Source organism: Muscardinus avellanarius (genome assembly GCF_963383645.1).
Source record: "Muscardinus avellanarius genome assembly, chromosome: 1".
Lineage (NCBI taxonomy): Eukaryota > Metazoa > Chordata > Mammalia > Rodentia > Gliridae > Muscardinus > Muscardinus avellanarius.
Genome location: NC_137786.1, coordinates 42890628 through 42904984, shown reverse-complemented (window position 1 = coordinate 42904984; position 14357 = coordinate 42890628). Strand labels below are relative to the sequence as shown.

Sequence of the window (14357 nt, the reverse complement as noted above, 5' to 3'; positions counted from 1 at the left end):
AAACACTGGACTTTCTATAAATAGAAAAAATATTCATCTAGTGAAGAAATAAAGAATTATTTCACCTAACAAATGATGTTTAATGTCAGGAATGGAAAAAAACACATCTCCCTCCAGGCACTGAAGTATTCCAAGGACCACAGTGGTTCCTGAGAAGTGTGTGGGTCCTTGACTTGAAACTTATTTTTCCTCCATCCCCCAATCCACTTTAACTGCTAGGCACCCACTGCCAGGCCAGGGAGACTGAGTGGTTTATGGGTAGGTTTACCTAGCAGTTCAGTGAGATTTACATTTGTCTTCTTTATCATATATATTCTGGTAAAAATAAAAAATCCCACATTTCACATATTATGGCCCCCCAAAAATCCCACATTTCACATTTTAAAGCAGAAGATATTTAAGGGCTGGAAATACTTTATTAGAATTCTGTCATTCTAAACTACATTATGATGTGAGACAATAAAGCACCAACAAAAGTACATAAAGAATAATTCTAAATGTTTCTTTCAAAATTGAAGTGCTGGTGAGATGGATGGGCCCTAAAAATATATTTTATTATTTTCCCAGTGAGTAAAAAATTATAACTGCAGTATTAAAAACTGAAGGGAAGGAAGAGATTTTCTTGGGCTTAATACCAAACTCAGACACCATTACCTGATTCAGAGTGTACACGTACACTTTTCCTTGTTCCTCTTTCTCCGTTCCCATGTACATGGGGGCCCCGACGAGAAGAATGTCTGTATGAGAATCTTTGTCAATGTCAACCGTTGTTAAAACACTACCAAAATAGGAACCGATCTAGGGTGTAAGACGAAACAAGGTAACCCCATAAACATCAGCAATTCTCAAGAAAGCTAAAAGATTTGCATTTCTATTAGTACTGGAAGTCTAGAAGGGGATTTAAAATTTGGTTGGCAAAGGAAATGAAATACAGAAAACCATGGTAGAAGAGTATTCTTTTTGGGGTGGGGGCTACTGGAGATAGAGCCCAGGGGCACTCTACCTCCGAGCTATGCCCCCAGCTGTATGTTTTATTCTTTATTTTGAAACAGGGTCTCACTGAATTGCAAGGGGCCTCACTAAGTAGCTGAGACTGTCTGTGAACCACAGTCCTCCTGTCTCAGCCTCCCGAATGCTAGGGTTTCAAGCGTGCACCACCACGCCTGGCTTGGTGGAGTATTCTTTAGGCTGAAGAGTATTAGTCAATCTCATCCTTGAAGATGAAGAGTTGTTACAGATTTCATGGCTTGAGAAATAACAGAAATAATGCTTTTTAGATTTTATCCCATAATTGCTCTTTCTTTCCCCCAAATCAGGTCAGTATTACTGCAGTGATGTTTTTAAGGAAATAAAATGAGATAAAGAGGAAAAGGTATTCTGAATACTTTTGTGTATGTTTAGATTTAGTAATATGAAAATACTGTACATATAAGAACAGTAAAAGGGACTGACTGGTCCTGAAATGCCGCTGCATTTTTTACCTCATGGTCTTAGATGAGCATCTCTTTAACAATGACTAAGTCTTGTACCAGCAATTAGGAGAGCAAGAAAACTATGAAAAGCTTGCGGGAAGCCATCCCCTGGCAGCAACATATGTTTTCCTTAAAGATAGAGATCTCACAGTTTTAGGGAAAAGCAAGGAACTTAGTTCATTATATAACTGTTGAAATTACTTTTCACCTTTCCAAATATTTATCTGTGTTTAATACCTGATACTCTTAATTTTTTATTGACATTTCCTGTACTGGCCTCCATGTTTTTATTTTTGCTCTCTTGATTTTACTACTACATCATAGACTGTTCTTTTCATCTTTAGGGGCCCCTTTTGCTTCTCCTATCCCTTAGACTTTGGCTTGCCCTAGAGATCAGGCCTGTAGTTTTCTTTCCATTGTTTTACCCTACACAAATGGCGCTCCTCAAACACTTTCATGATGGCACACTGCACATCTACATTGTCTTCCTTTGCAATGCTCTGGTTTTACGTTTTCATTTTTATTTGTTTATTTTTAAGTTCCACATTTTTAGATCTTGCTAGACTCTAGACAATGGGAGATTTTTTTAAGGGAAATTTGAATGACTTTTGAAGGAACTATTCTCACAGACTTCTGAAGGACTTAAAGGGATTTTAAAGTTGAATTCCTTGCAGGATGAGAGACAGGGGTCTATTTTCATTCTTTTAATATGGCTATCCAGTTTTCTCAACACCATTTGTTGAAAAGGCTGTCTTTTTTCCAGAATATGGGTGGGTTTTTTTTTGCTTCTTTGTTAAAAATCAATTGACTATAGTATGAGAATTTGTTGGTGTGTGTCTATTTTTGTATCAAAACCATGAGGTATTTTTGTTACTACAGCTCTGTAGTATAATTAAAATAAGGTATTATGTTTTAGTTCCCACTTCTCTACATCCTCGCCAGTATTTATTGTTGTTTGTGTTTTGAATGATTGCCATTCTAGTTGGAGTTGGGTGAAATCTCAGAGTAGTTTTGATTTGCATCTCTCTGACTGCTAATGATGTTGAGCATTTTTTCATACATTTATCAGTAAAAACATAAGATATTTTGATGCCACCAGCATGGTTCCTATCGCTCAGGATTATTTTGTTTATTCTGGGCCTTTTGTTCTTTCCTATGAATTTTAGGACCATTTTAATAGCTCAATGAAGAATGACACTGGTATTTTAATATAGATTGCATTGAATCTTTAGATTGGTTTTGGTTGTATGGTCATTTTGATAATATTTACTTTGCCTATCCAAGAACATAGGATTGTAGAAGTCTTTTACTCCATTGGTTATATTTATTCCTAAGTATTATACTTATTTATTTGTTTATTTTGAGGCTATCATGAGTGGAATTGTGTTTGGCATTTCATTTTCAGTGGACTGATGGTTGGTGTGTAGAAAAGCTGCTGATTTTTATAAGTTGATTTTGTATCCGGCTATTTTGCTGAATTTGTATATCAGCTCTAGAATATTGTGAGCGCTGGCAATATCTGGCTTTCATTCCTACATGGCAATGATTGTCTGGAGCTGAGTGGGAGCTCACGAGCTGCCCAAAACCACAGTTCTTTTACCTCCTTGTGCCTTGTGCCCAGAGTTTACTCATTTACTTACACAATCCTTGTAAGCATTCTAGTCTGTGCTTACTATTACAAGAAACATGTCTAAAACACCAACACAATTTTTGTTGTGTCGTGTGTTTGTTTTTGCAGCTCCTTGTGTTGCTGACACTCTAATAGAGCTATTTTTTTTTATATTTGCAGCTACCTTTTCCCTGGCAACTGAAATTATTCATGATATTCTACTTGCCGTTGCCCACAAAATTTTATACTTAAGTTGTGAACAATTAAGAGAGTGATACTAGACTGAAGATGCTATCTAAAATCTCTCATTTTGCTCTTTTCCAGTTCTTCTTTATTTATGTCTAGTGTGCCTCTAACTTTTTCACTTTCCTTATCATTGATATATCATTTTAGGTTATTCTTACCTCACTCTTGAGCCACAGCAATAGCCTTGTTTTAATTATTTATGCATTTTCTGAGTACTGTGACAGTTAATAAAACCCTTTTGCCTGGTATGTGAGGAACTGACTTCTGGAGTATTCTCTGCTTGCCCTGGGGATCTGCTGAGGCTAGGCTTCCAGCTGTATTGATAAGCAACATTGATGGTGGTGAAAACCATTTCCAGTTATAATGCTACACCTGGGTCATGTGGAACCAGAGTGGTCTCTAAGTACTTTTGGAGATGGCACCTTTTGGACTTCCCAGATTGCAATGACTCTTGTCATTCACTGTTGACAGTGAATATTGAATATGTAATTAATTTTAAAATTTAGAACAATAAGGAGTTACATGAAGTGTGGGCAGATTACTGTGTGTGTGTGTGTGTGTGTGTGTGTGTGTGTGTGTGTGTGTGTGTGTTACTGGAGATGAAACCCAGGGGCATTCTACCTCCAAGCTGCACCCCCAGCACTGTTTTCTATTCTATATTTTGAAACAGGGTCTCACTGAGTTGCAAAGGGCCTCACTAGGTAGCTGAGGCTGTCTGCAAACCGAGATTCTCCTATCTCAGCCTCCCAAATGCTGGGATTGCAAGAACATGTCACCAGCATGCCCGATTTGAACAGATTTAAACAATCTCAAGTTTACCTGTTCTCCACTGAGTGTCTGGAGAATATTGATGTCTCCATCTTCCATCCTGTAGATGATGACCTGGCCTGTGTGATTGTACCGAGGCTGTCCAGCCACATAAAGCACGTCTCCAGGAACAGTGGCAGAGTTTACGGTGTAACCTAACCAAAGAGAAAGTCTGGATTTATACCTGGCCTCTAAAAGTCTGCATATATTTTGAATCATTTTATATGGTTAAGAAAATAATTATTTTCATATGGCTGGTTCCCTCGCCCCCCACCCACCTCTCTCTGTAACTGGACAACCTCTACCTCTGAGCTACACTCCTAGCTGTATTTTATTTTTATTTTGAAACAGGATTTCAGTAAGTTACCATGTACTGGCCTTGAACCTGAGATCCTCCTGTCTCAGTCTCCCAAGTGCTGGGATTATAGGCATACACTGTGCTAGGAAGGATTTTTTTTTTAATTATATTTAAAATTTTTTTGTGGTACTGGAGATTGAACTCAGGGGCATTCTACCCCCAAGCTATACCCTCAGCCTTATATTTTTATTCTTTATTTTGAAACAGGGTTTCACTAAGCAGCACTAAAAGGGCTTCATTACATAGCTGCCTGTGAATCTGTGATCCTCCTATCTCAGCCTCTCAAGTACTGGGACTACAATCATGTGCCACCATGCCTGGCTGAAAATATATATTTTTTAAATGAAGGTAAAAATTGGTTTTGATTAGAAGATTTTCATGTGCTCTATCATATTCACTGCTTTGTTCTGAAAAAGTATTTTGTTCCCAAACTTAGTGTATTATTGTTTAAAGATACAAATGATTTAATTGTGTGATAGAAAAACAAACAAACAAACAAACAAACAAGACACAGAAATCTCCTTGCAAGTCCTAATTCACCATTTTGGAATAAATTAATTGTATTTCATATGGATGCACATATCTGATACAGTAATAATTTTACATAGGTGGGATTATAGAAAACGTAAATATTTTCTGTATTGCTATGTTTTAAATTATAATTTTAAGTAGTTGAAGATTATTTCTGTGAATTTTGCATGCTAAGGTACTGATTGTTCTACTTAATTATTCCCTGTTGGCTTACTAGAATTTAGGCCTTTTTAAAAAAATTTTTTGGCATTTTATTAAGGCTTCCAAAGACATGTTTGAGTACTTATTTATCTTCTTTCTTCTGCATTTTTGATAGTGAATTTCAAAGGATAGATTGGTAGAACAAGTCTTTAACGTTTTTATAACATCTTAAATATTATTTCTAGAACATTTGTCCTAATTTAGACTACGAACAGTTGTATGAGAGTCACAGTTCATTAAACTTTCCCAGGCATTGTATATCCTTACTATTATTTACATTTGTGGATGTTTTAATAGATGTTAAATATTGTCTAACAACAGTGAATTGTGTGATTTTAATTCATAGTTGTTTGATTAATACTGAGCTTGAACAATTTTTCATATATTTGATTATTCTTTTCTGTGGGAGGAGGGCTTTGGGGATTGAACCTAGGATGCTCTCTATCACCTACTACAGCCCAAGCCCGTGTGTGTGTGTGTGTGTGTGTGTGTGTGTGTGTGTGTGTGTTTCACTAAGAATTGAACCCAGGAGCATTCTACCTCTGAACTATACTCCTAGATAAATCTTAGTTTATATTTTGAAACAGAGTCTCACTATGTTTCTGAAGGCCTGGCTAAATTGCTAAGGTTGGTCATGAACCTGCAATCTTCTGTCTCAGTCTCCAAAGTACTGGAATTACAAGCATGCACTGCCAAGCTTAGATCCTCTAAGCTCTTTAAAATACTATTTTTTTTTTTTATCTTGACACAGGTTTTCATATGTTTCCAAGGCTGGCGTCAAACTTGTGATTCTCCTGCCTCCGCCTCAAAAGGTATTGGGATTAAGGGATGTGCCACCATTCCTAACCATTCTCTTTAGTTGAGTTTTCCTGCTTTTTATTTATTTATTTATTGTGGTACTGGAGGTGGAACCCAGGGGCTTTTCTACCTCCAGGCTATACTACCAGACCTATTTTATACTTTATTTGAAAACAGAGTCTCACTAAGTTGCTGAGCGCCTCATTAAGTAGCTGAGGCTGTGTGATCCTCCTGTCTCAGCCTCTCAAGCACAGGGATTACAAGCATGTGCCACTATGCCTGGCTGCTTTTTAAAAATTTGAATTACCTCTGCTTTTAGCTTATTGGCATACATATTATGTTGATTTTTTTCCCTCGAGCATTCATAAAGTTTTTCTTTTTCTTCTGTGCAATTTCCTCTTCCAGTTTAAGAACAATTGTTCATTTTCCATATGGATCATTTCAATGTGATGAGGAGGAGCTCACATATGGGTGAATCCAACCATGAGCTCTGTGAGTACAGCCAGGGCATTTGGGGTGCTTTGCTTTGTTCCCTGGGATGTGTTCAGTGACCAGATCATCTACACATAAACCCTCAGGTTCGGCATTACCCTCTGTATTTTTAAGCTCATAAAGCAAAATTACAGCATCCATCCTTTTTACCAAGGCCTGTGCATACCTATAAACTTCACCATCATAGTGATGGTAAATAATCATAACACATGTTCCAACTGTAAAGTCACTTTTGGGATACTTGGTGGCTTTTCAGATATGCATATATTTGGTGGCCTGGGAAATTTCATGAGTGTTCTTAAAGTCATCTTAAAGATTCTAGCACCTTTATTTTCATAATATTATGGAGTTTCCTGGGTCAAATTATTGCAAACAATTTTCAGAGATCACCGCAGGCTGATTACAAGAAAAGCTTGAAAAGTCAGATTATTGTTATTTTTTGAGTGGGTAATTAGATTTATTCTTTGTGTCCTAGAAGAACAGAGCTAGATTGATGTGTAAAAATTGCTACATGTAGACCTTGATCTTCCAGGAAGAAGAAATGTTCTAATACCTAGAGCTGTCCATCAGTGGAACAGAAAACAGATTATTTTTCAAATTGCCAAAGAAGAACATTTCTAACTGAGAATGAGATCATATTGTCAATTCATTTTAGCAAGTCTTTTACTATAAGGTTATAGTTCCACTTTCTTCCAAGTTTTTAAGAGGAACAGAAGTTTTTGTACAAAACTGTGTATATTCTTACAAGTGCTAATAGAACAAAATTCCTCAGATGTCCTCGAATTTATGAATATTTTCCTCACATTTTCATTTCTTTACCTTTTTGAGATCATCCTTATTATTATATATAATAGAATGTAAAATATTACTTTTCAAACAGAACATATTTTTTTTGTTACAGAACACAATATTACTCTCAAAGTAAAATTTTAGGGTCATGTTTATGCATACATAAAATGGAAAGAAGAATGTGCAAAACAAAGGCTATATTGATTCATGACATTCTACTAAGAAATACAAAGAAACTAATGAGGATAAGTAGGGGTGTTAATACAAGTTGGCTTTTATTTTTGTAATTATTTTTGTAATTTTTATAATTATTTTTGTAATTTCCAGAGCTGGGAATGCAAATTGACAAGTAACCTTTTAAAAATTAAGTTAAAAAGTTTGCTTAAGGCTTGGAGTAGTATGATTATTTAGTTAATTAACTTAAGTAACTTGCACTTGATAACTAAAACTGTTAGCTAATATATCAAAGGAACAGTTGCTACCAGTCACACTAGTTTCTCATCAGGGCCTGATTGTTTAAAGACAATAAAGAAAGGAAGGAAGGAAGGAAGGAAGGGAGGGAGGGAGGGAGGGAGACAACCCTAGTGTGGTGGCACACACTTTTAATCCCACTACTTGGGAGGCTGTGAGAGAAGGATTCCAGGTTAGTGGCCAGCATCAGCTACTTAGTGAGGCCCTCTGCAACTTAGTAAGACCCTGTTTCAAAATAAAGAATGAAGCTGGGTGTGGTGGCTCACATTTTTAATCCCAGCATTTGGGAGGCTAAGAGAGGAGGATCATGGTTTGCTGCTAGCCTCAGCTACTACTTAGTGAGGCCCTTTGCAACTCAGTGGGACCCTGTTTCAAAATAAAGGATAAAAATAGTGCTGGAGGGGTAGCTTGGAGGTAGAATACCCCTCGGTTCCATCCCCAGTACCATAAAAAATAAATAAATAAAATAAAACTGGGGGTATAGCTTGGTGGTAGAATACCTGTAAGTTCAACTCCCCTCTACCACAAAAAAAGAGAGAGCCAAGGAAAGCCTTATTTTAATGATAGTCAAGTAATCATAAACATTCTATCTTAATATCACTTCCTGAAAAATAAAGCAAAAGATGGAAGAGAAACAAATGGCTGGCATAACCCTGTGTGTGTGTGTGTATTTATGGAGAAAAAGTGCTGTCAGCTTTCATAACTCACTCTTTGGAAGACATGTGAGAAGCTGGTGAGGTAATGGGAAACAGGCAGGATCTGTCTCGACTTCATGTCTTTGCCATACTTCTTTCTTTTTCCTTTGGAATCTGTCTGGCATGATTTGAAACTAGCAAATTGTGGGTGGAGGAGGCAGGGAACACAACCTCATCTTTTCTCACCACTAAACCCACTTGCTAAGAGCATCCTGAGTTGGTACACTGAGTTTTAGAAAGATGGATGCCTCACAGGGTGCAGTGGTGCACACCTGTAACCATAGCTACTCAGAGGAATGAAGTGGAAGGATTGTAAGCTCAAGGCCAGCCTGGGCAACTTAGTAAGACTGTCTCAAAATTAAAAATTTAAGAAGGGAAGTGGGCTGGAGATATAGCTCACTAAAGAACAATTGCCTAGCATATGTGAAGCCCTGGGATTAATCCCCAGTATAACACACACACACACACACACACACACACACACACACACACACACACACAATATGGGTGCATGACTTATATGCTGAGACATTCCACAGATTCCATTACCACGTGGTTTTGATCATTATTGATTAGTACAGTATCTACGTCCTATTTTGCTTCATTCATACAATTTCCCACCGTCTCACAATTTGCAATCCACACAGACTTTAGAGTAACACATTCAGTCTTTCTCTCTCCCTTCTCTTCTCTTCTCTCTTCTCCCCTTCCTCCTCATTCTCTTCCTCCTCCTCCTTTTCCTCTTCTTCCTCCTCCTCTTCCTCTTATCCCTTTCTTTTCTTTTTTTCTGTTTTGAAACAGAGTCTCACTAGATTCCTAAAAGTCTTGCTACATTGCTGAGGCTGTCCTCAAATCTTCTGTCCTCCTTTCTCTGGGAGTACAGTACTGGGATTACAGGCATGCAGTACCACTCCCAGCCTAATCTCCTCCTCCTCCTCCTTCTCCTCCTCCTCCTCCCCTCCTCTTCCTCCTCCTTCTCCTCCTCCTCCTCCCCTCCTCCTCCTCCTCCTCCTCCTTCTTTTTTTGCGGGGTACTGGGGATGAACCCTGAGGCATTCCATCTCTTTTTATTTTTTTTGAAATAGGGTTTCACTGAGTTGTAAAGGGCCTCACTAAGTAGCTGAGGCTGTCTGCGAACTGTGATCCTCCTGTCTCATCCTCCCAAATTCTGGGATTATAAGCGTGTACCATCATGCCTGGCTCAATTTATTCTTAATTTATAATCTCCACAAGGAAACATTTTGAAAGTCTCACTTTGGATAATATTTGGAAATCAACAATAACAACACAAGTTATTACTCTCACATTTTTCTGGGTACTTTCCTATTTTAAAAGAAATCTTACATATATTAGACTTTTTTGTTGGTGAAATGTTTTATGCGCTAACTTCATCCCAGCATACTATAGACAACATATGCGAAAATTTCCTTTACTGGACAGAAAGATTATATGTGTGTGTGTGTGTGTGTGTGTGTGTGTGTGTGTGTATATATATATATATATATATATATATATATATATATATTTCCTTGCATTTTTCCAGGCTTACTGATGTATAATTGACAAGAGGAGTCATATATTATAAGTACTTTGGGATCAGTAATGAAGTTCATTTTAATGTTTCTAACTTCTAATATTTTTTAAATATTAAATTTCCTAAGTGCTTTAATTAATTAAAAACTGAAACTTTTTTGAGAATGACAGATTTAGGTTTCCAAGAATTTGCTTGTTTTTAAGAACTATAGTTACATAATAATAACTCAGAATATAAAAAATACTGCAATGTTAAATTAATAATTAAATTATATGAACTTCCTAAGAGTAGTGAATATGTCACACATATTGGTTAATTTCATACAATGTGTTTAATTTTCTAAGTATTCAATACTTAGTAGTAGTGGCATTGTTAGCTACTGTTATTATTGTATATAATATGCCTGCCTTCCTTTTCTATTACTTCTGTAACAAATTATTGCACACTTGGTGGCTTACAACACCTGCATTATCTTATAATTCCTTGAGTTAGAAGTCTTGCACAACACTCCCTGGGTTAAAATCCCAAGCAGGAAAGGCTGTTTTCTTCTGGAGGTTACAGAAAAGAATTTACTTCTGTGTCAAGAATTTACTTCTGTGTCTTGTGATCTTCTGGATACCACGCACATTACAGGTTGTTGCCAGCCATGCTGCATCTCTTTGTACATTTTCTCCATACTTCTGTCTCCCTCTGGCCAAATCCAGGTGAGGTTGGCTGACTTTTTTGTTGTTGTTGTTGACTGTTTTTGTGGAACTGAAGATTGAAACCAGGAGCATGCTACCTCCAAGCTATGCCCTCGGCCCTATTTTTTGTTCTTTATTTTGAAACAAGGTCTCAGTAAATTGCAGAGGGCTTCACTAGCTGAGGCTGGCCATGACCTGATATCCTCCTGTCTCAGTCTCCCAAGAGGCTGGCTGATTTTTAAGGACACTTGATTACATGTCAGATGTCCCCCAAATAATCTTCCTATCTCAAGATCTTTAAATTAATCACACCTGTAAAGTTTATTTTGCTATGTAAGAGAACATATTCATGTGGCCAGAGATTAGGACCTAGAAAACTTTGTGGATTTGTATTCTACTAATCACCATTCTAGTGAAATAAATATTTATTACATAAAACTATATTATAATAACATCGTATGTAACACCTACTTAGTCCTGGGTATATGTCAGAAAAAATACTAAGCACCATATGCATTATTTAACATAATCTTTGTAACAATTCAAAATATACAGGCAGTGTAATATCTCAATTTTAGAAAAAAAAACAAATTAAGGCTTTGCAAGGTAATTTGCCTAGACCCACAAGGGCTGAGTCAGAAAAAACACAAGTCCCTATGACTTGGAGCTAACAGTAATTGTATAGCCAGTCACATAATTGCTTCAAGTATTTAGTACTATGACAATTAGCATATTTATCATGTTTATTCTGGTGGGTGTATGATGTTCTAGTAAGAGCATTTGCCATTTACTTCACTATCTCAATATTTCTGAACATGAAGAGTAATGCCATTTATCCAGTATCACACATATCAGCATAATGAAAATGAGTATTAACTTTGCATTCTTAAATACTGGATTAGTTTCTTAACTTAGATCCTCAGAAGTGAAATTTCAGGTTTAATGTTCTGTGTGTGGACAATTTTTTTTGTTTCTGTAAACACATTGTTAAATGCCTTTCTTAAAGAGTTATAATAATTGATGCCATTCATTATATATGAGGGTAAATAGTCTATAATTATTCTATCTAGGATAGGAAGAAGTCTCCAGTTAAACTGTTTCCTGATTCCATGGTATTCCACATAAAAGTGTCTCATAGAATCTTAGAAATGAAAAACTTTCTAGAAAATATCTAAGCTGCTGCACTCTGTATGTGATGTCCTATGTCACTGCACAGAGGATACTGAGAACAATTGCTTTGTTCATCTAAAAACTGCAGACTTTATTTGGCTTTCTTTATTTGCTATTCTCAATTTGTAATTCAAAGTGTGACTCATTGCAGGTACTCAGTATTTGTGGGTGCTTTTCTGATCAACCCAGAATGAAGCATTTTGGTATGGGGAAATGATTGTTGATTAATAATTGAGATCTAAATTGTAGCTTCAAACATGCCATACATAGCTGTGACATAACTGCTCGAGTCTTCAGTTTCTTCTTGGAAATTAGATGTTCGACTATATGCTCTCTAAGATCTCTCTTAATGCTAACATTTGGTGCGAGTTTTAAGCCCAGTCACTCTATTTTACATCATTATCTTCCAAATAGTTCAAGGGCATGCAATGTGTAATTTGCTTTCTCACCTCCAGGTTCTTCGAGATAGAGAAACTTGTATCAAGATACTGTCTCCAGACCTGTATTCTCTGAATAATCTTGTAATGTCACATCCTGGTTTGTAATTTTGAATGTGGGATGTGTGATGATTAAAACAATGGAATATTCTTGCTTTTGTCTCACCATGGCAGAATGTAACAGGACTTCCATGAGAGACTAGACTTTCATAAATGATGTTCAACATGCCTTAGAGGTTTCAGCTGTTGCACTGCCTCTTGATTTACCATTATATTTTTAGTCATTCAAAACCTATGGCCTTTTATTCTTCTTAAGTCCTACTGCCTCTTAAGCTTTAATAAGTGTCTTTGAAGAGGAGGTATACAAAAGTACTTGTTTCCTAATAAAATAAAATTTAAAAACTGGCTTGTAGGGAGAACAAGATTTGCTTCGGGACAGAACGATCCCACAGGGGAATGCTAACATGCTGAAATGCAAACACTTCAGGGCTCAGGTATCTGTTTTCTTTGACAGTGCATCCCCAGAAGAGAACAATGCTCAAGGGGGGAAAGAGGAGCTCAAAAGATATTGTTGAGTGAAAGTTGGGACACGAAACCTTGAAGGCCCTTTCCATTCTAAGCCCTCTTAGCTTTCCAGCTAGTGGAGCCCCTAGCATCCCTCAGGCATCTCCCAGCCAGGCACACTTTCTGAATACCTGGTACAGAGGATACTGACAGCAGTTGCTTAGTTTATTCTCCCTTTTCTAGAAAGTCTTTAGAAAACAGGATGACACGACCTGAATGGGATTTCACTGGCTTTAAATTCAATGTTTGCTTGATTACTAGTAGTGCTTTTAAAGATGATTCATTACACAGCAATGTAAATCTTTCTTTCTCCCACGTTTCCCAGGCTCACTTCAAACTTGCGATCCTTCTGCCTCAGTCTCCTAAATAGCTGAGATTATAGGTATGCACCACTATACCTGACTAAAATTCTCTTTTCCAAAATTAGGACATCAGAAATAAACTAATAAGAAAGGTTATTTAAGAGATTATGGAAATCCAAGCTGGGTGTGGTGGCACATGCTTGTAATCCAAGTATTTGGGAGGCTGAGACAGAAGGCTCACAGGTGTAAGGCCAGCCTCAGCAATTTAGTGAGACTCTTGTCAATGCAATTAGAACAAGTCTCAATAATAAAAAACAAAAAGGTATGGGTGTGTTACTCAAAGGTAGAATGTCTCTTGAGTTCAATCCTCGGTTACACCCCCTCCACGGTGGGGAGAGAGAGAGAGAGAAAGAAAGAAGGAGGGAGAGGGAGAGGGAGAGGGAGAGGGAGAGGGAGAGGGAGAGGGAGGGAGAGGGAGAGAGAGAGGGAGAGAGAGAGAGAAGAAAGATTGAGATTGATGTCTCATCTTTAGGATATTGGTAAAGTCAAGGTTTCTTTTTCTACCCTCATTTTCTGTCCACTAGATCCTCAGCTCCTGAATTTAAAGAAAGGACCAGGCAGGCCAGGGAGATTTCATGAAGCACACATAGAGTAATTATTTATCTGAACTAGAAAGGCTTACTGAGAAAGAATGACCTTTAGGTTCTTTGACTCATTTAAGTTTGCCTAGTGGTCTGAAACCTTTCATAGGTTTTTAAAATATCTAGCTCTTCAAAGTGATCTCACTATATTGTTTAAATCTATAAAGAAAATATAAGTAAATGATGCTAAATATAAAAATTTAAACATAAGCCTTCTATCAATTACATTCAAATTTTACCTAAATAAGATGCCAGAGGTTCATTCTTTTTGGTAGCCTTAACTTTGAAGGTTGTGTTCTGAGGGATTAGGATTTGATTAGCCTTCTGCATGACAACAGTTCCATTCCAGTCATAGGCTCCTACTGCCCCCAGCATGACCCAGTCCTTATGCACAAATAGAAAAAGAGGTAATATTTAGTACAAATAAGAAGAGCAAACACATATATGTTACTAACAATGTGATAGGTACCATTCAAAGTGCTATACAGATATAACTCATATAAAAGTGCTATACAGATTAATTCATATAATCCTCACAGTAGCCTTGTGGTTGAGATG

The 14357-nt window shown here is 37.1% G+C and overlaps 1 protein-coding gene across 1 annotated transcript in view; it reads right to left on the bottom strand.

Moving 5' to 3' along the window:
- Positions 1–14357, bottom strand: part of ITGA1 (integrin subunit alpha 1) — a gene marked incomplete at both ends in the record, with an annotated part of 160564 nt that overhangs the window by 36965 nt on the left and 109242 nt on the right. Inside the window, 3 exons of the mRNA XM_080705344.1 lie at positions 655–798; positions 4147–4289; positions 14039–14183. Coding sequence (XP_080561470.1) covers positions 655–798; positions 4147–4289; positions 14039–14183 — 432 coding nt within the window. The remainder of the gene's footprint in view (positions 1–654; positions 799–4146; positions 4290–14038; positions 14184–14357) is intronic.